General features: G+C 45.0%; 4 protein-coding genes, 1 non-coding gene and 1 pseudogene across 11 annotated transcripts; 4 read left to right on the top strand and 2 right to left on the bottom strand.

Annotated features, from left to right (window-relative positions):
• Positions 297-1,629, top strand: LOC8080167 (ras-related protein Rab11C). Its single transcript, XM_002463497.2, has 2 exons — positions 297-816; positions 890-1,629. The coding sequence occupies exons 1-2, from the start codon at positions 628-630 to the stop codon at positions 1,409-1,411; spliced, it is 711 nt and encodes a 236-aa protein (XP_002463542.1). The 5' UTR covers positions 297-627; the 3' UTR covers positions 1,412-1,629.
• LOC8079640 (11-beta-hydroxysteroid dehydrogenase-like 5) lies at positions 2,103-4,173 on the top strand. Its single transcript, XM_021465874.1, has 5 exons — positions 2,103-2,598; positions 2,705-2,897; positions 3,016-3,101; positions 3,203-3,334; positions 3,418-4,173. Exons 1-5 carry the CDS (start codon positions 2,413-2,415, stop codon positions 3,964-3,966), a joined length of 1,146 nt encoding a protein of 381 aa, XP_021321549.1. The 5' UTR covers positions 2,103-2,412; the 3' UTR covers positions 3,967-4,173.
• On the top strand, positions 4,213-4,294 carry TRNAS-AGA. The gene has a single exon. It is a non-coding gene; the product is annotated as a tRNA-Ser (tRNA).
• LOC110437391 lies at positions 4,761-10,150 on the bottom strand. Of its 7 annotated transcripts, none has more exons than XR_002455495.1 (11): positions 9,770-10,150; positions 9,250-9,310; positions 8,634-8,682; positions 8,010-8,064; positions 7,689-7,776; positions 7,232-7,350; positions 6,742-6,867; positions 6,527-6,620; positions 6,283-6,437; positions 5,403-5,583; positions 4,761-5,055 (listed from the first exon to the last, which is right to left on the bottom strand). XR_002455495.1 is itself a non-coding variant. In XM_021465860.1 (10 exons), exons 1-10 carry the CDS (start codon positions 10,118-10,120, stop codon positions 4,996-4,998), a joined length of 1,158 nt encoding a protein of 385 aa, XP_021321535.1. In that variant the 5' UTR covers positions 10,121-10,150; the 3' UTR covers positions 4,761-4,995. The 7 variants fall into 7 exon arrangements, 4 of the variants coding, with proteins under 4 accessions (XP_021321535.1, XP_021321530.1, XP_021321546.1 ...); XR_002455494.1 differs by having other exon boundaries at positions 4,761-5,322; XM_021465860.1 differs by lacking the exon at positions 5,403-5,583.
• Positions 10,426-18,514, top strand: LOC8079641 (2-(3-amino-3-carboxypropyl)histidine synthase subunit 2). Its single transcript, XM_002463499.2, has 10 exons — positions 10,426-10,666; positions 10,755-10,954; positions 11,171-11,279; positions 15,652-16,048; positions 16,415-16,484; positions 16,566-16,633; positions 17,049-17,164; positions 17,243-17,349; positions 17,491-17,630; positions 17,788-18,514. The coding sequence occupies exons 1-10, from the start codon at positions 10,580-10,582 to the stop codon at positions 18,036-18,038; spliced, it is 1,545 nt and encodes a 514-aa protein (XP_002463544.1). The 5' UTR covers positions 10,426-10,579; the 3' UTR covers positions 18,039-18,514.
• On the bottom strand, positions 13,383-15,641 carry LOC110437408 (annotated as a pseudogene).

Below are 18,603 nucleotides of genomic sequence, written 5' to 3' on the forward strand. Positions count from 1 at the left end.
ACATCTAGAAGTGTTTCACATTTTATTATTAGATTAATTTCTAATTCCTCTGAATTCCTAATAACCAAACACAGCCTAGAGATCTGTAAGCACTCCAAGTGTTTTCATTTGCCATTTTAAGAGGGTGCTTATATTCAGCCATTAATTGCTAAAAAAAAACACTACATGATAACACCAGGAAAAAAGAATCACGATTAAAAAAAACAAACCACAATAATATACTCCATTTCATTTGGGATTACAATTGTTCATGGCTTTTCTTTTAGGAACGCTATGGTAGTCATATATTTTTTGACACAAGACAAAAGAAAAAAGAGAAGTGCACGGGTGGTGTGGCCGTACCATTTGCTCGTACGCACGGCACTTGGTCAGTTGGTCTCCTCCACTCCGGCTTGGGTCTTCCGTTCCAAGGCGAAAGCCACAGCCGGCGCCCGGCGGACAGCCCTCAGGCCAGCCAGCAAGCAAGCTGCCAAAGCAACAAGAGCAGGCGTGATCGGAGGCGCCAGCAGAGAAAAGAAAACAACACCGAGTGGCGCCGAAGCCGGCCTACGAGGAAGAAGCTAGGGAGCAGCAGCAGCCCAGCGCAGCGAGGCAGCCAGCAGCGGCAGAGTCCCGAGGGGAGGGGCGATGTCGGGGCGGCGGCCGGCGACGTGGGAGCAGCAGGCCGCCGACGACTACGACTACCTGTTCAAGGTGGTGCTGGTGGGCGACTCCGGCGTGGGCAAGTCCAACCTCCTCTCTCGCTTCACCCGCAACACCTTCTCCCTCGACTCCAAGTCCACCATCGGCGTCGAGTTCGCCACCCGCACCATCCAGGTACGCAAAGCACATCGGGCCATGACTGCCTCTGCCTGCTCTGCTCAACTCAACTCTCATCCATGGACCACAGGTGGACGGGAAGACGATCAAGGCGCAGATCTGGGACACGGCGGGGCAAGAGCGGTACCGCGCCGTAACCAGCGCCTACTACCGGGGCGCGGTGGGGGCGCTGCTGGTGTACGACGTGACCAAGTCCGCCACGTTCGGCAACGCGGCGCGGTGGCTCCGCGAGCTCCGGGACCACGCCGACGGCCGCGGCACCGCCGTCATGCTCGTCGGCAACAAGACCGACCTCGCGAAGCAGCGCGGCGGCCTCCGCGCCGTGCCCCGCGGGGACGGCGCCGCGCTCGCGGAGCGGGAAGGGCTCTCGTTCGTCGAGACCTCCGCGCTCGACGCCACCAACGTCGACGCCGCGTTCGTGACCCTGCTCACCGAGATCTACCGCGCCGTCAGAAGGAAGGCGCTGGCCGCCGCCGCGGCGGATAATAAGGAGGACGACGAGGTGGCGGCCGCGGTCGGGGAGGGGCAGGTGATCCAGGTGTCGTCGCCCGGCGACTCCCGCGGCCTCACGACGCGGTGCTGCGCGTTCTAGCCATGCCTGCCACGCTTGTATAGTGAAATATTAGTGATCGTCAGCAACATTGGCTATTTCTTCGTGGTTACAGGAGACGGCAAATTCACTGTTATTACTACTTCTTTGAACCACTGTCAAGTGCTGGAGTATTCATCACTGTTTTAATTAATTCCATGGGGAGTAAAATTCATGAACGCTCATACACAATGATGTCATCTGTTTGAATCTCGGAGCTACGATGATATCACTCTGACCTGTGATCTCCAGTTCTTGAATTTTGATATTTATTACTGGTTCTCAGAATTTATATAGCGGTCTCGTGTCATCTGCGTGTCCGGTGACAACACCGGTGCGGTGAATTAGAAGCCAAAAAGAGCCCATTCGCTTATCTTATCAGCCGTATTTTTTTTCTATCAGCTAACAAAATTTTTCTCTCACAACAAATCAGCGAACAGTATTTTTAATTATAATTTTTCAGACCAGCGAATAGGCTCAAACACTTGCAGAGAAAATTGCTCAAATTACTGAAGGCAAACCAGCTGACAACACCGGTGAATTCAGAAGTGGCACGTATATATATGCAGATACAGAGCAGGTAGGAGACGTCTCGAGTGACACGAGTACCTAAGCTAGAGCGGCGTTTAGCACGTAGGAGTACACGCAGAGGGAGGCGCGCGGGAGCCGGGAAATGGCCAAAGCGTGCCTCCTCCTGGTCGTGGACCGACGTGCGCATGGCGGCAGCCGGCAGGGCCTCGCACGCCGCTGCCCGCCATGCATGCACCGCACCCGTCCGCCCGTCTGCCACCACCCTCAGCTCGCCTGTCCTTATCCCCGGCCGTTCCGTTCCTCAGTCTACAGAAGCACAACTCGGCTTCGTCAAGCGAGCGACTACTCCATGCATCTCCCTCCATCCATATTCGATCCCTCAGCTCATCCACGCAGCACTCTCATTCAGAGTAAGGCTACTGCAGGCAGCAGGGATCAGGTGTGATCGATCGGTCGAGGGAAATTAAGGTACGATGGATCAGTTGGTGAACGCGGTGATGGACCTGGTGGTGCCGCCGGCGAGCATGGTGATGCTGGCGTTCGCGTGGCCGACGCTGTCGTTCCTGCGCGGCGTCGAGTGGGCGCTCAAGACCCTCACCAAGGAGGACATGCTGGGAAAGGTCGTCGTCATCACCGGCGCATCCTCCGCCATCGGCGAGGTAAGTATGTATCGATGTCGTACGGCAGACACTGTTTCGTTCCGATCAATTAAGCACTAGCATCATCAACACACACGACGACGGCCACGGCGTGCGACGCGTGCAGCAAATCGCGTACGAGTACGCGCGGCGGAACGCGAACCTGGTGCTGGTGGCGCGGCGGGAGCAGCGGCTGTTCGGGATCCGCGACAACGCGCGGCAGCTGGGCGCCGGCCAGGTCCTCGTCATCGCCGCCGACGTCGTCAAGGAAGAGGACTGCCGGAGGCTCGTCGCCGACACCGTCAGCTACTTCGGGCAGCGTCAGTCGTCAATTTAAAATGATCCTCTTTAGTTTGTCTACGACTGCGCAATCAATCCTTGCCTTTTTTTTTTTTTTTTTCTGATACACTGCTGGATGGGCATGCATATGCTGGACAGTGAACCATCTGGTGAACACCGTGAGCTTGAGCCACGACTTCAGCTTCGAGGAGGCCGGCGACACCACGGCCTTCCCTCACCTCATGGTATGCATGTCATGTCGTCGTCGAGGATCAGCATTAATTCACATGCATGTCCGAAAAAGGGAACCTAAACGCAAATTCAACGCATGCCGATAAAATTGCAGGACATCAACTTCTGGGGCAACGTGTACCCGACCTACGCCGCGCTGCCCTACCTCCGGCGAAGCCACGGCCGCGTCGTCGTCAACGCGTCCGTCGAGAGCTGGCTGCCCATGCCCAGGATGAGCCTCTACTCTGTAAGTAATTACTAATAACAAAAATTTCTCCCTGTTCTTGTCAGTAACAGTAACACGACTGATGATGTGGCACGGCACGGCAGGCGGCGAAGGCGGCAGTGGTGGACTTCTACGAGACGCTCCGGTACGAGGTGAAGGATGAGGTGGGCGTGACCGTGGCGACGCACGGCTGGGTCGGCGGCGACGCCGGCGGCGGCAAGTTCACGCTGGACCACCATCATCAGGAAGGCGCGGCGGAGGTGCAGCAGTGGAAGCAGGAAGAGCGCGAGGCGGCGGCGGCGGCGGCGCTGCCGGGGGGAGCGCACGTGGAGGCGTACGCGCGGGCGCTGGTGGCCGGCGCCTGCCGCGGCGACGCCTACGTGAAGCGCCCCAGCTGGTACGACGTCTTCCTCGTCTTCCGCGTCTTCGCGCCCGACGTCCTCGCATGGACCTTCCGCCTCCTGCTGTCGTCGTCCACGCCCGTCGCCGCCGCCGCCGCCGGCCCGACCACGACCACGACCACGAGCGCGATCACCGCACGTCGTCCCCCTCCTGCCGCGCTGCCGGCGCCGCCGGTCCGCCCGCTGCTCGAGTACACGCCGCCGCCACCGGCGTCCCGGAGGCCCTCGTCCCAGATGCAGAAACTGGAATGAGCTAGGCTGCATGCGTGTGGTGTGCACGCGATCGAGACAGAGCTTTCATCTCTGGTGTTCTGTGATGATCGATGCGATGCGACGAGTGATGTGTGCTAGTGGGCAGTGGCAATGCCATTGCATTTGTATGTCGACACGACACATGTCCTTGTACCAAACTATGAACTGATTTTGGCGGGTGTGTTTAAATAAGGAGATTACGTGGTACTTATAGTAGTGGAATTGCGAATGCACAGGCATCAAACAGTGGTCGTGCCGGAGTGGTTATCGGGCATGACTAGAAATCATGTGGGCTTTGCCCGCGCAGGTTCGAATCCTGCCGACCACGTGTTTTAATTTTGTTTATTTGCTCTTTTTTTTTGTCAGTTTAGTATCTGACACTTTTTCATTTTTGGCGCCAATATTCTTTGGAACATCTCTTTTCTGGCGTCAAAAGACAGAAGTGCCTTGATTTTTTCTTTGTTTCTTGCCGTCGAAACAGGTATAAAATTTTGTTGTTGTGGCACAACAACGCTTTTTTTTTACACCTTCCGTCCTAAAATATAGGATACTGAAGCATTTAAAATCCATCCCAAGACATTTAAGGTGAATTAGCTCCTCCCGTGATATTGAATTTGATGGCTATCCAACCATGTTTCTCTGAGGTCGAGTCGAGCATCATGAGCTATGGTTTTAACACACATTGCAGAACTGCGCATGAAGTGAGCAACTGTAATAAGCCATGCTCACTCATTGACCGACAGAAAATGCAGACATGCAGTTTCTAAACCATTTCGCCGAGAAAAGAACACATGGATCCAAAGAAAAACTTCAGAACTCCAGAATTTGACCATAACATGCAAGGAACAATGTTCCTCAGCCCCTTTTCTCCAGTCAACAAAAGGGGAAAAGTAGAATATACCTTAGGCAGGACTGATGTACACATGATCGTCTCTTTATTTGAGCAAGACCAGTATCGTTCAGAGATGCAAATGAACCCTGATAGACAAGACAGCTAATACAGATCAAGATCTAGGCATCTGGCTAGTGCTAGTGTTTCCATCCTTTAGCATAGCCTTCTGGGGTGTAGGGCTCCAAGAATCCAATGAACTGCAAATGTGGCGAGCAAGCAGTTGAATGATCGGGCATAGTTTACAAATTGTTTCAGTGTCCTGACATTCTGGAATATATTAATATACATAGCAGACACTGATTATAGAAATCTTGTTGGCACCAAGTGTTTGACTTGTTAGGCCAGCCTCAATGCATAGTTTTATGACACAGTTACCAAGACTACAAACTAGGTAACCGAGCCATAGAAGTTTCATGGGGATGAAACTCCTCTCTCATCTGATGAAACTCCTTCATTTAATGACCCTGCCAAGTCAGCAATTTTGCTTATGTGGCACCCTATTTAATATGCATGACACTCTCATAAAACATGCATTGAGACTGACCTTATTAGCTGTTCATGAGTATGTATCAAGGCAGAAGGGATACGGTACCCCAACGAAAATCTGGCAGATCATCATTATTAGTTAACCGGTGCTATTTTTTTTTGTAGGATTTGGTCTCTTGATTGGATCACTTCTGGAATCTTTCAGCACCAGATATCAAGTGAACAAATCAACTGCCAATCTACACCAACCATTACAGCAAACTTTTCTCAATAAACATTTGTTTGTTGCTCTCCAGCTCATTGATTCAGCATATCTTCTTTCAGAAAATTAGCTCAGTAACATTATGGCAATGTGCATATGGACAATAACAATCACGGTGAAACTTATCGATTTTTTCTTCTTTGTAGTGTCACAATTTGATATGATGTTTTTCCTGCTTGTTTGAGGTACAAAAGCCCTTAAACAATTTTTGATCTGCGATGAAAAAAGTTCTGAAAAATGATGAATGCAACATGGCAACCAAAGGAATACGCAAATATCATTAATAATTAATCCTGACTGACTCTATTTTTTACTACAGCTGAACCAAAACGTACTGAGTCTGCAATCAGCAAACTAGGAAAACATTTATTGTACACACTTCACACTATAACCTAGGGAGATTGTGGAGCGCTGGGTGGGCAGGCAGGCATATCATTGAACAAATTTACTAGTGATATCGGTTTTAAATTTGTGCTGAAACTTCTCCATTGTTTTCAATTTGATACATTAGCATTTTAGTAAACTAACTTCCACGTACCTGCTTCATTAGGACAGCATGTACACTAAGGACAAATTGATTTTACTTTAACAGCAACAGGGTTTGAGGTATGCCACTTATTTACATCAGCGTCCAGATTTAACATTAATCTAAGAAATAGGAAACTCATACTTATACCTTTGAACCATCTTGAGACCATCTGGCGCCATAACCTTCATGCACACGGATTTCAAAAACAGGACCATAGGGTTGAGTCAGATGAACATTCATCCAACAACATTCACGCAACAAAGAGTCAACGGTTTCAGATGCAACTTGGTTCTTGCTCGAATCTGAAAACAAGCAGCGCAACAATGAAATAGATCACAACAGTAGTCTCGAACTCTGGACTCTGGAGTATCAAGGTGGACTTTATCTTTACCACTCCCATTAAAGTTGCCCCACCATCCTTTCCTACTCCTGTGAACATGTTTGGACAATGCCCTTGCACCATCAGTTAAAGAACAGCCTTTCACCTCCAATTGAATAAGACAGTGCCAGTTTTAGGTGCAAGGGAAATTTCAAATGGTGGAAGTTCTGTAAGATTCAAGAACAAGATGTTCAGATGAATTGACAGAATCAAAGAGTTGAACCTACATTTGGTTGGAGTAGTCTCATACAAGATGATAACAGTGCAGATCTTGGAGGAGGTAGTCCATCTGGAACAGTTCCAGCTGTTTTGGCCATACCAAGGAGTCTACCCAATCCATCATAGCCCAATCCCTGACCAAATATAAGAACTAAGCAGAGTAAGAACCTATTAGAATATTGGAAAATGGAAAGTACCCATATTAACATTATTCAAGATGATCACAACAGAAGGGTGGTATCCTTTGACAGGATATGAAGAGAACTAATCACAAATATAACTGGTAGGGGCCTGTTTTTCTTACCAACATGCAAAAAAATAATAATCTAACTAACATTTTTTTTAACTGATATACAAAGAGGAAGTGAGCTGTCTAGTGCTGAATTAACGACAATAAATAAGACATGACAGTGGTTTGTCATAAACAGTATAAATAATGTTCTGGTGATATGATATATGGAAGAAATTTTGGATAAAATTCTGAAGACTGGCACTCACAGCAAGGATATCAGTCATGGTTATGTAAGGTTGAGATGTTGGCTTTGAAACTGATATCGCTAAAACTCCAGAAGAGTTCTCCTTTTCCTCTGTATAGAATTTCCTATATACTTTCACACCTGCAGAGAGAATCAAACCTAATGATTAAGAAGCATTTAGATCTTTGGGTATAATTTTATTAAAAGAAGTGGATACTCCTATCATAACCAAGCTATCCTATGCAATACTTGACACGTAAACCATATGACTGAATGACTACACACTGTACTTGGTTTCAAATTCCTGAGGAACAAAATCACTTTATAGAGTGGAAATGAGGAATGTGAAGTGCAAACTATTCACCATAAGAAGCAAGGGTACCATTTTCCTAAAAGCAAGGTCTATAAAAGACCAAAGATGCAGTTGACATGAGGGTTGACCAAGGTCCAAAGAGAATGCAATTACACTTCCTTATTACCTTCTACAATTGATGAAATACCAGGAAGGACATTTGAGATTATCTCTGCTTCCAGCATCTCAGAGAATGAACTGTACTTCCTAACTGCCTGAAAAATGCATAAGCAAAGGAGACTAATAAATTTACAGAAAAAAAATGAAGTGAATGTCTGCTTTGGTTAAGAAATTTGCACAATAGAGTATTACTGAAACAAATATAATGTATTTTTAAAGAAGATCTCTAAATACTAATGTTACACACAAACAGTTCTACGAGATAATGATGTAAAAAACATAATAAAGTATTACTGAGAAGAGTAAGTTATTTAGACAATAATATTACCTCAATGTTAAGCAACAGGCATTTATTGAATAGCAGCAAAGAACCTTGTGTAATCCTGGGAAAGATAGGTAACAAAGAATGTTACATTGATAGCTGTGCACATTAGAGTAACATGAAATTCCTAATCATGAAAAAGTGAATGAAATCAAAATTAAGAGCCAATAAGTATCCTAAAAGTAGTACGTTCTGTTGGAATTTGTTAGGACTCTAGAAACTTTGTAATCATTTATCTAAAATGAAGAGGCTAAAATCCTGATACATCTTGTTTTTTCTAATGAAAATGGGACAGGGCCTATGACTGTTTTTTGTTATAAAAAAAATCACACATTATTGCAAGATGCATTTGTCTGCAAAGTTGTCTGTGTAGAATGTGAGATTCCCCCAGGACCGGAGCAACCTGAATCTACACTACCACAAAACAATAACAATACAAGGAGTTAGAATAGAAAACTAGACTGATTTTTTTAGTTTTAATATATATTGATTTTAATATATATTGATTTACTTCTGGTTCATCAACTTGACTAAGATTTTGATGATAACAACCATTATGATTCCATGAATGCAAAGTTGTTTATCCACCTTGAATTCCCTAACCGACTTTTAAAATCAAAATGTGCTTACCGGTTGTAGTTACCAGTCGCTAATCTCCCTTCAACCTTCTTGGCTCCAGCTACAGGTATACATACATCAAGTTAGAAAGGTGGTCCTCAAGAGGGTCAAAGCAAAGTGTAATTAAAATACAAACTTCGTCGAAAATCAGTTGTCATCGACAAGTTCAATAAATAGCAGAAAGTACAATATATTAAACGTAGTAATACATCTCAATACCTTGTCATGTGCCTGTATGAGAAGTACATTTATATAGGAGTATGAACTAACTGGGTTTAATTTTAATGTATGTTGGTTCATCTTAACATACAGAAGGTTTGCCTTATAATAGCTGTTTAAACTATTGACCGTAATTTCTATCATGTTCCAAATACATGAGAATGGAGAAGGAATTAGGGAATCATTCAAGTGATATTTATCATTCAAACCATTGGTTGTGTGAAGTGCACAGAAGGAAAATAAAAGGTCAAACTTTTTTTTTCAAGTTTAAAGAATGAAGCACCATTAGTACATAGATACACATGATACATACAAGAAAAGAGAAATGTGAATATCAGTTTGATGTTTGGAAATGAAACGAAGTAAAAAAAAAAGGCCATTTACCCAGAAGATAAAGATTTGGAATTACCTCTGAGTTGAGTGAAGTAGGGTTCCTGAACATGCAACTCAAAGTCAACAGCATCATACATCTAATGGTTAAAGATGACAAATAGTAAGTTACAAACCCAATAAAAAATGGCTGCATCCCAGCCAGGAATCCATATTGCCTGTTCATTACTATACTTTTCAAATGTTTGGTAATATGCTTTCATTATACTGGTCAGCTGAAAATTACACTGCCCCCAAGGAAACACCAGACAGGATATGCAATTTACGTGATTTGGTGCCTATACAGAAACCATGTGCAGTAGGATTTGTGGAGACAATTACCCTGCTCATCCTGTATGGTCAGAACTCAGAAACAACTGATGCTAGTGCTGCAAAACATTGCAGCAAACGCATGGCTTCCACAGCGAAAATTGAAGCAGCCAACAATGGTGCCTCTGATTCTTACTAGCATGCTACAGAATAGCCAACAATGGTCCCTCTGATTCATGGTTCATAGCGACGACACACAGCTGAACTGAAGCAACGAAAAGATGAGTTACCCGCTTCAACTCGGCGCCTTTCTCCAGCAGCAGCAGCTCCCACCCTCTCTCCTCCGGCCCCTCCTCCGCAGCCGGAATCCCGACCACTGCGGGCGGTCCCGGGAGCCGCCCCTCCTCGAGGCACCGCTGAATAGAGGCCTCCAGCTTCCCGAACAGTTCGCCGTCGTTGACGAGGCGGACGCAGTAGGACGGCGAGAGGGGGAACGCGGCCAGGTCGTCACCGGGGCAGGCGCCGGTGTGGGAGGAGAGGACGAAACGGAGGAGGTCGCCGATGCAGGACGAGAGGGCCACGCCGCCGACGCCCGGAGACTGCGGCGCCGGGGTGGCGGCAGGGTCGGAGGAGGTCGTCATTCCGGTGATGTAGTTGACTCATGCTTGTTTAGTTCGCAAAATGCAAAATTTTTCGTTTTTATTTGCCAAATATTATCCAATCACGGAGTGACTAGGCTCAAAAGATTCATCTCACAAATTACAGGTAAACTGTGCAGTTAGTTTTTATTTTCGTCTATATTTAATGCTCCATAAATGCGACTAAAGATTTAATATGACGAAAAATCTTGAAAATTTTTGCGAACTAAAAAAGGCCAGGCCGAAATGATGAAGGTTGTTTGACTCAAGCTCCGGTCGATCTGGGCCGCACTTTCACATCCAACGGCGCAAAAACACAGAACGCTGCTCAATTGCTGACGAGCACAGCCGCGGCGGCGGCGCTCCCTCCCAAAACCCTCGGCCGCCAACCGTCTCGTTCCTCCGGCTGCCCCACTTCTCCTCCGGCGGCGCCGCGGCGGGCAACCTCCCAAAATCACGGCCATGGAAGCCGACATCGCTTCGAGGTATGAGATCCCTCGGACCGCTCAGTTCCTTCGCGACTGCGCCTACAACAGGGTCGCGCTCCAGGTAATCCTGCCCAAACCGTTCCTATTCTGTTCGTCTCTCTCTGGATTTCTGATTCCTGATTCTTCTGCTCGTTCTCATGGCGCCGTAGTTCCCCGACGAGATGCTCAAGGACGCCGCGGCGGTGGCGAGGGCGCTGCGGCGGGAGCTTGCCTCCGGCGGGGCCGGTGGTGGGGTCAGGGTGTTCGTGATGGCCGACACGGCGTACAACTCCTGCTGCGTCGACGAGGTGGGCGCGTCCCACATCGATGCGCAGTGCGTCGTCCATTACGGCCACGCCTGCATGAGCCCGTGAGCAAACCCGCCCGCCCTCCCCCTGTTACTCTCAAAAGTTTGATTTTGGTTTCGTTTTTGTTTTCCTACTAAAACAAATATTAGGACAGACTTTTTAAATGGTTTGATTAGATGCAGTTTGATACCATTTTTTTCCGACTTGTTGGGAACAATTCATTGTGTGCTGTCTTTAGTTTGTGCTGTGCTAACAGACCTTTGCAACTTGAAATGCAGAACATCAAATTTGCCAGCTTACTTTGTATTCGGGAAGGCACAGTTGGATATCCACGCATGTGCCAGCACATTGCTTGAGTGCTCAAGAACAAGCAATAAGCGCATTCTGGTATGCCCCAAACTATTTCCTCCTCTTAAAAGTTTTATGTGTAGTCCATGGGATGAGCTTCAATCTTTGTATGGCCTATAGCACCATATCTGAATTCTGGACTTGACAACTTTGCTAAACCACACTATAAGATCAACATGCTGATAAATGATAGCGTTTGCTGCAAAGTAAGGAATTTTCTTGGCTAGATCAATAGTGAGAAAGTTTCTTTGGGCAGAAGCCATGTTTTTATTTAGGTCATAATTCTTATAGTTTTTTTAATATCCTAAAGGAAATTAAATTAAAAGTAGCCTAAATTAGAGTGACATGAGAATTACAGTAGTCAACCTTCAAGTCATTCATAAGTTTGGTCACAAAGAAAGATGCTACAAGGTGATGTGCTGATGGCCTTAGACGCCATCTACCGAGGCCATGTTTTCAAATTTCGGCTCCTAAACACAGCCTTCATTACCTTGCTGCCTAAAAAGGTGGACGCAGTGGAAGTGAAGGATTATCGGCCTATCAGTCTGATTCACAGCTTTGCCAAATTGGTGACTAAAATCCTGGCTAATCGGCTTGCCCCTCTCTTACCTTCCCTGATTTCAGTAAACCAAAGTGCTTTTGTGCGGGGGAGGAAAATTCATGACAACTTTATGTTGGTCCAGCAGATGGTTAAAACTTTGCATCAGAAGAAAGAGGCGCATGTCCTACTCAAGCTAGATATTTCCAAGGCTTTTGACTCTGTTTCCTGGTCTTTTCTTTTGGAAATCATGAGCAAAGTGGGTTTCGGTCAGCGATGGCGGGACCTCATTTGTTTGATCCTGTCCACTTCTTCGACGCAGGTTCTGGTTAATGGAGAGCCAGGGGAGATCATCTACCATCATCGGGGTCTCAGACAGGGAGATCCCCTGTCACCCATGTTGTTTATCTTAGTGATGGAGGTGCTGAATTCCATGATCACTTATGCTACAGTGAAGGGCTTGATGCAACCTCTGGCCATTCAGCAAGTTCGCCATCGGGTATCTTTCTATGCTGATGATGCAGTCCTATTCTTGAGACCCTACAATTTGGATCTGGTCACAGTTAGACACCTCCTTGATTTGTTTGGACATGCCTCTGGTCTTAGAACCAATTTGTCCAAGAGCTCAATCTCCCCTATCCATTGTACTGATGATGAGGAGGCACTCTCAGCAAATATCCTCTCCTGTTCCATAAAGGCTTTTCCTTGTACGTATCTTGGCCTCCCACTCTCAATTGGTAAACCAACTAAAGAGGCGCTGTTACCTCTAGTTGATAAGGTGGCAGACTATCTTCCAGGATGGAAGGCCTCACTTTTGAACAAGGCTGGGAGGTTAGTCTTGGTGAAAGTGGTACTGACTGCTGTTCCTCTGTACCTGTTAATAGCCTTGGACCTTCCAAAATGGGTTGTCAAAGCTATTGATAAAAAGAGGCGAGGATTTCTATGGAAGGGTCATCAACAGGCGAATGGGGGCAGTTGTCTGGTAGCGTGGGAGAAAGTGCAGTGACCACTTGAATATGGAGGCCTTGGGATTCATAATCTGGAACTTTTGGGCTGTGCACTCAGGATTCGTTGGTTGTGGGCTCAAAAGACAAATGCTGAAAGGCCTTGGGGTGGTCTTCCAATCTCTGTTCCTCTTAAGGCCAGAGCTCTCTTCAATATTGCAGTTGATGCCATAGTTGGAAATGGGGAGGAAATCTTGTTCTGGACAGATAGATGGCTAGATGGGCATACCTTGTCTGAAATAGCGCCTAACCTGTTCAGAAGTGTCCCAAAACGAATAGCCAAAAGTAGGACTGTGGCTCAAGCACTGCATAATAGAAGCTGGGTTCAAGATATTAAGGGACCTCGTACAGTTGAAGTCTTGCTCGAATATTTCCGCATCTGGGATATGGTGGATGGCTTTGTTCTGCAACCAGAAAGTCCAGACCAATATAGGTGGAAGTTTACGCAGGATGGCACTTACAGTTGCAAGTCTGCATATGCGGCCTTCTTTGAGGGCTCCATTAAGTTCGGCCCTGGAGAAGAATTTGGAAAACTTGGGCTCCCCCACGCTGTAAGTTTTTCATCTGGTTAGTGGTTCATAATCGGGTGTGGACAGCTGACCGGCTAGCAAAAAGAAATCTGCCACATCCAGAATCTTGTCCCTTATGTGATCAAGTGGATGAAACAATAAATCATCTGCTAGTGGGCTGTGTTTTTGCTCGACAAGTCTGGACCTTGGTTTTGGAACAAATAGGTCTGTTGCTTGTGGCACCACAGCATAATGTGTCTCGTTTCTCGAGGTGGTGGAAGAGATCAATTGCTGCTGTCCCAAAAGAAATACGTAAAGGCCTCAACTCTTTAATAATTTTGGTGGCATGGGAGATATGGAAGCATCGCAACTCTTGTGTGTTTGATAACAAGAGGCCGAACATTCAGGAGGTTTTTAGAGCTATTAGCTCGGAGGGGGAACTTTGGTGCTCAGCCGGTGCCTCCAAGCTCCAGGAACTTGTTCTCAGGTCGCGGCCCTTTGAGACATAAAGCTTGAAGGATCTTGGTCGCTTATGAAAGTCAAGTCTGTAACTTAGTTCCCAAGGGGTTTGTGTCTGGTGTGTGTGTGTGTGTGTGTGTGGGTGTGTTAGCTGGGTCTTTCTTGACCCTTGTAAGACCTTTCTTCTACCTTAATGAAATGACACGCAGCTCTCCTGCGTTGTTCGAGAAAAAAGAACCAATACAATAAAGATTCTAAAAACTACAAACACTCCATGATGGACTTGACGGAGTCTAAGATCCTTAAATAATGGTAGAATAATGCAAAATGTTCGCCCTCCAAACCAAGCTGTGACGGTTGCTCCCATCAAGATTGTTATGGGACTTCCACCAATCACAAGATCAAAGTCGCAAATCCTTCTAATGTTAGTGTCTGCACATCAGTAATCTCAATCAAAGTGCCACTCTGTGTCTGACCGCACCAACTCTTCAGAATCGTCCTATCGACCTCGGATTTCTCTACTGAAATAACTCCTCCAATACCAGAGAGTGAAGACAGTACATTCATGCCTTGTGGGAACATATCATTGAGAACTGAGAGATGGTAAGCAACAGTATCAACATGAAATGAATTTCCTAGAGATCGATACCTCTCTGTCCTGCTTATACCTCTGGTGTGATCCTTGAAAGTCGAGTAGGAACTCCATCCCATTAGGCTCTAGAGGAGCAACCTTGTTTAAGCCAACCCAAGCGAGATTCCATTTCCTACACTCCAACCCAAACTTCTGAACTCTTGGAGGTGGATCTAAACTGTGTGTAAGGGCTACAGGAAGCAAAATTTTTTGGAGGAAGCTAGACTGCAGGCCCATAGACTTTGTGATTCAAAAAGAGCAACCTTTCTGTCCTCTTTAGGACTACAAGGCTGACTCCCTCCTGCTGTTTCTCTTCTTTCCCTCTCTTTCTGTACAGTTGTACAGCCTGTAGACTGTAGTCCTTTCCGTTTCTCCCTTTCTCTCTGCACAGTTTATTTATTTGATTTTATATACCAACAGTGGGGGCTTCCCCTGCTGTATTTATGGCTAAAAAAAACTGTGTGTAAGGGCTACACGAATCCTCTCTAACAATTTTGCACTACACACATAAGTATAGAGGCAATTGAATTGTCGTCTTGGGTCCCATGATGGCCACCACCTCTTGGTACGAGATAATGCTTCGGATATTGCCTTTGGAGGTATGGGGAGGAGAGGTGACCTGTTCTCAAGTGGCAGATTAAGCATGTAACCCCTTTCCCTGGCAGCAGCACAGAAGTACTTTGAGTCCACAAACTCTGGCTGAATATCATACAAGAACCTTGATATGGTAGTCCAGACACCTTTTGGAGCAAGAATTACTCTCTCACTCTCTCTCTCTATCCATGAACCTTCCTTTGTTTCTCCCTCCATAGGAATTATCCTCCAGTATTGCAAACACAGTTCCACTATCAGACCATTCAATTAGAGCTAAATCTTATTGCAGACTTGGACAGTTCACCTAAGATGAACCTCATAGTCAGGCAAATTGCCACAGTAACCATCTCCTGCGGTATGTGAAGATAAATTGATAAAAATCTTTTTGTATTTCCTGTGGTCTTTCACTCTTCCTGTTATGGTACAAGTAACGCTACAACTGGAGTAGGTAATGCAATATTTGCGTAACATTATGCTGGTTCAAACATCAATTCTATGTCATGTCTAGGATTTTCATTGATCTGCTTACTTCAGGTTTCTGTTGCCTTGCATTTTCACTAGTGGCATCTTTTACCGATAAATAAATATTAACTATGTTATGCTTATGCTATCAACAATAGTTTCATTCTACGTATTCTATTTGTACTAATCTTGGCTATTATGGCTTACCAAACAGGTTTTATATGGACTAGAGTACGCATATGCATTGGATGATCTTAGACAAGCTTTCATGGAGTCATGCAAATCAAATTCTTGCAATCCTGAAGTCCAGTATGCAGAAGTTCTGTGTTCAGTTATGAGTCCATCATCAAGTACTACAGAAGAAAACACAATTCCTCAGTCGAGTGGCACCTCTTGTAACAGAGATATCACAAGAAACAGCGATGTAGCAACATTCCTGGACAATCATTATGGCATGAAATGTTCCAGTTCTACACAAAAGTACAGCCTTGGTGGCATTACATGGGATATTTCAGTTGATGAAAAAATGGAGGACTATTTGATATTTTGGATTGGACAAGATAACTCAGCATTTGCCAACATAGTCCTTACCTTCAATAAATGTGAAATAGGTGTGTTTTCTTCATCCTCATTTTGTGTATGGCAGGAGGATTGTTTAATTTGTGCAAGTCTTGTTTTCCTAAGCTTGTAGATGTTTTTCTCTTCAATAATCAGCAGTGTGATATTCAATACTGCATATGGCAATGTGATGTACTTGGAGTACAGCTTGTTTGAAATCTAAGATTTGATTCTTGATCGGCAGTGATCTTGTAACTTCTGCTTAGCGATGTGTAATGCAGATCTTATAGTCCTCTTGTTTACATTATTTGCAACATGCTTACATTTTCCATTCTGTCATTGATCATCTTTAAGGTAATTGCTGTAATGCAGGGATCTTCTGAATGTAATGCATTTGAATGTTAATGTTTCTTTTGTAGTTAGATATGACGCAATAGAAAATCAACTCACAGCTGACATCTCTCATCTGATGAAAATTCTTAGGCGAAGGTACTTTGTTTTTACAGCATTCATGTACCTTTTTTCTTACAATATTTGGTACTGCTTAACAAATATAATTTTTAATTGTAGATATTACCTTGTGGAGAAGGCGAAGGATGCAAATATTATTGGCATTTTGGTGGGAACTCTGGGTGCTGGTATGCACATTGTTAACTTGAACATAAAAAGTAGTTATGCCAATGTTGAGGCACTATTAGATTGTGACCTCAGCTATGAGGTTTACCTTTATATTTCAGCCATGCATGCCTCTTAGAAAGGCACCATACTATGCAAGAATATGATCCATGCCTGATTAGTTCATCACAAGGCTGGTTTAGTTTGGCTATAAGCAGATCAAGCGGGAGATGAACTCCCTAACTAGTTTCATGGTTTGCCTAGACCAGACATTCCTCGTTTCTTTAGTGGTCTATTGATTTTGTGCATTTCTCATAATCATAAATACAACCACTTCACCTGAATATTAGTATTTTAGTTCTCATGTTATCTGGCCTGAATTTTGGTAGAAACACTTAAATTTTCTGACGTGGTGCATTGCACTCCTTGATGATGCAGCTGGTTATCTTCATATAATCGAACAAATGAAAGAACTGATCAAGGCTGCTGGAAAGAAATCTTATACATTGGTCATGGGCAGGCCTAATTCTGCAAAACTTGCGAATTTTCCAGAGGTGTGCTACTTTAATTTAACTCTGAACTGTTTTTCTCTGTTCACCTATCTATACCGACATTGTTTTTCCTTGGAGCAGTGCGAAGTTTTTATTTATGTTTCTTGTGCCCAAACCGCTCTGCTGGATAGCAAGGATTTTTTAGCTCCAGTTATTACACCTTTTGAAGCTGTACTAGCTTTTAGCAGGTATGCTACATTATTGTCCTCTGATAGAACCCAAGATACTTGTATTGTTGTGCCTGATTACAAATCTATATGAAGGGCCTCATGTGGCATCAATTTACATATTTTGCTATGGTTCTGATGCCAGAAGCAACATGTTTTCAGGGGAAGAGAGTGGACTGGAGAATATCTTTTGGATTTCAAGGATTTGATCACTTTAGAGAAACAAGAAGTTGTGAGCACAACAGAAGAAGCACGTTTTTCTTTTATCAAAGGTGTCTATGTGGAAGATAATTGCCCCCAAGGTACATCATATGCAGTTGGGTCTATCCATCTGTCACTGTTTGAACAAGTTTTGTCCTTTAATAGTGCTGTGGTTGGCTCACTCATTTGCTTTTATTTTGTTTCACCTTTTTTTTTAACTAATCAGCACACATGTTTTCTAATCGTTTGCCCCCACAGAAAATGAGGAGCAATCAGAAACATCGCTCGCACTGGCTGAGGTAACAGAAAAGGCACTAAGCATCCAAAACCAGCACAACGACGCTGTCCTTTACAAAGGAGGAGCAATGTCCTCAATCGACTACCTCAAGGCACGTTCATACCGTGGTCTAACTGGAGAATATGAAGGTCCAGTGCCTAATTCAATCTTGGTAGGCAGAACCGGCAGGGCGGCTGGTTACAGTGATGAGAAAACCGAGAACGCACAATAAATGTACCATCCTGCCAGTTAACCAGTTACTACAGGCTCCCTTGTTTTGGCGGTGAAAAACCAGGGTGCACAATGATTCAATCTTACCCTGGATGGTTTACCAATCTTTGCCTTTTGTTTTGGAGGGGAAACAGGTTTACAAACAATTGTCGACATTTTTATCGACGAGAACACCTGTTTCTAGTCCCAGGGAACAATGCTTTAGATGCTGTTCGTTCACGTGGCTGTTTTGCTGTTGGAAACTCTGTGCATAGTCGGTTTGGATGCGTCACAAGTTTTGCGAATTTGTGTGAGGTTATTTCTAACAACTGTGGCATGTGTTCAGAAGATGAGATATACGTTGTACCAGACTTGTTCAAACAGTGACAGATGGATAGACCACTGTAGTCCGTTATGTTTGTACCAGACAAAGTTTACTCTGTACATTCATATTTATTGACTACTACTAGGGAGCCCTTAAAGCACCATTTGGTAAAACCTTCTTGTTTAGTTTGCCTTTATTGATTACAGCTGTTTCGGGCATCTTGTACACGCTGATAAAAAGGTCTCACAGTGAGGCGGACACA

This window comes from Sorghum bicolor, chromosome 1, assembly GCF_000003195.3.
Source record: "Sorghum bicolor cultivar BTx623 chromosome 1, Sorghum_bicolor_NCBIv3, whole genome shotgun sequence".
Classification (NCBI taxonomy): domain Eukaryota; kingdom Viridiplantae; phylum Streptophyta; class Magnoliopsida; order Poales; family Poaceae; genus Sorghum; species Sorghum bicolor.

Bases quoted from the DNA above. Each gene is read 5' to 3' on its own strand.
- LOC8079641 (XM_002463499.2), top strand. From the start codon at position 10,580: ATGGAAGCCGACATCGCTTCGAGGTATGAGATCCCTCGGACCGCTCAG. The intron at 16,634-17,048 runs GTATGCACATTG...TTGATGATGCAG, and splicing joins GGTGGGAACTCTGGGTGCTG to CTGGTTATCTTCATATAATC. The intron at 17,631-17,787 runs GTACATCATATG...TTGCCCCCACAG, and splicing joins GGAAGATAATTGCCCCCAAG to AAAATGAGGAGCAATCAGAA.
- LOC8079640 (XM_021465874.1), top strand. From the start codon at position 2,413: ATGGATCAGTTGGTGAACGCGGTGATGGACCTGGTGGTGCCGCCGGCG. The intron at 2,599-2,704 runs GTAAGTATGTAT...CGACGCGTGCAG, and splicing joins CATCCTCCGCCATCGGCGAG to CAAATCGCGTACGAGTACGC. The intron at 3,102-3,202 runs GTATGCATGTCA...ATAAAATTGCAG, and splicing joins CGGCCTTCCCTCACCTCATG to GACATCAACTTCTGGGGCAA.
- LOC110437391 (XM_021465855.1), bottom strand. From the start codon at position 10,120: ATGACGACCTCCTCCGACCCTGCCGCCACCCCGGCGCCGCAGTCTCCG. The intron at 6,868-7,231 runs GTGAGTGCCAGT...ATATTTGGTCAG, and splicing joins CCATGACTGATATCCTTGCT to GGATTGGGCTATGATGGATT. The intron at 6,438-6,526 runs GTAAAGATAAAG...GCTTGTTTTCAG, and splicing joins GGGCAACTTTAATGGGAGTG to ATTCGAGCAAGAACCAAGTT.
- LOC8080167 (XM_002463497.2), top strand. From the start codon at position 628: ATGTCGGGGCGGCGGCCGGCGACGTGGGAGCAGCAGGCCGCCGACGAC. The intron at 817-889 runs GTACGCAAAGCA...CATGGACCACAG, and splicing joins TCGCCACCCGCACCATCCAG to GTGGACGGGAAGACGATCAA.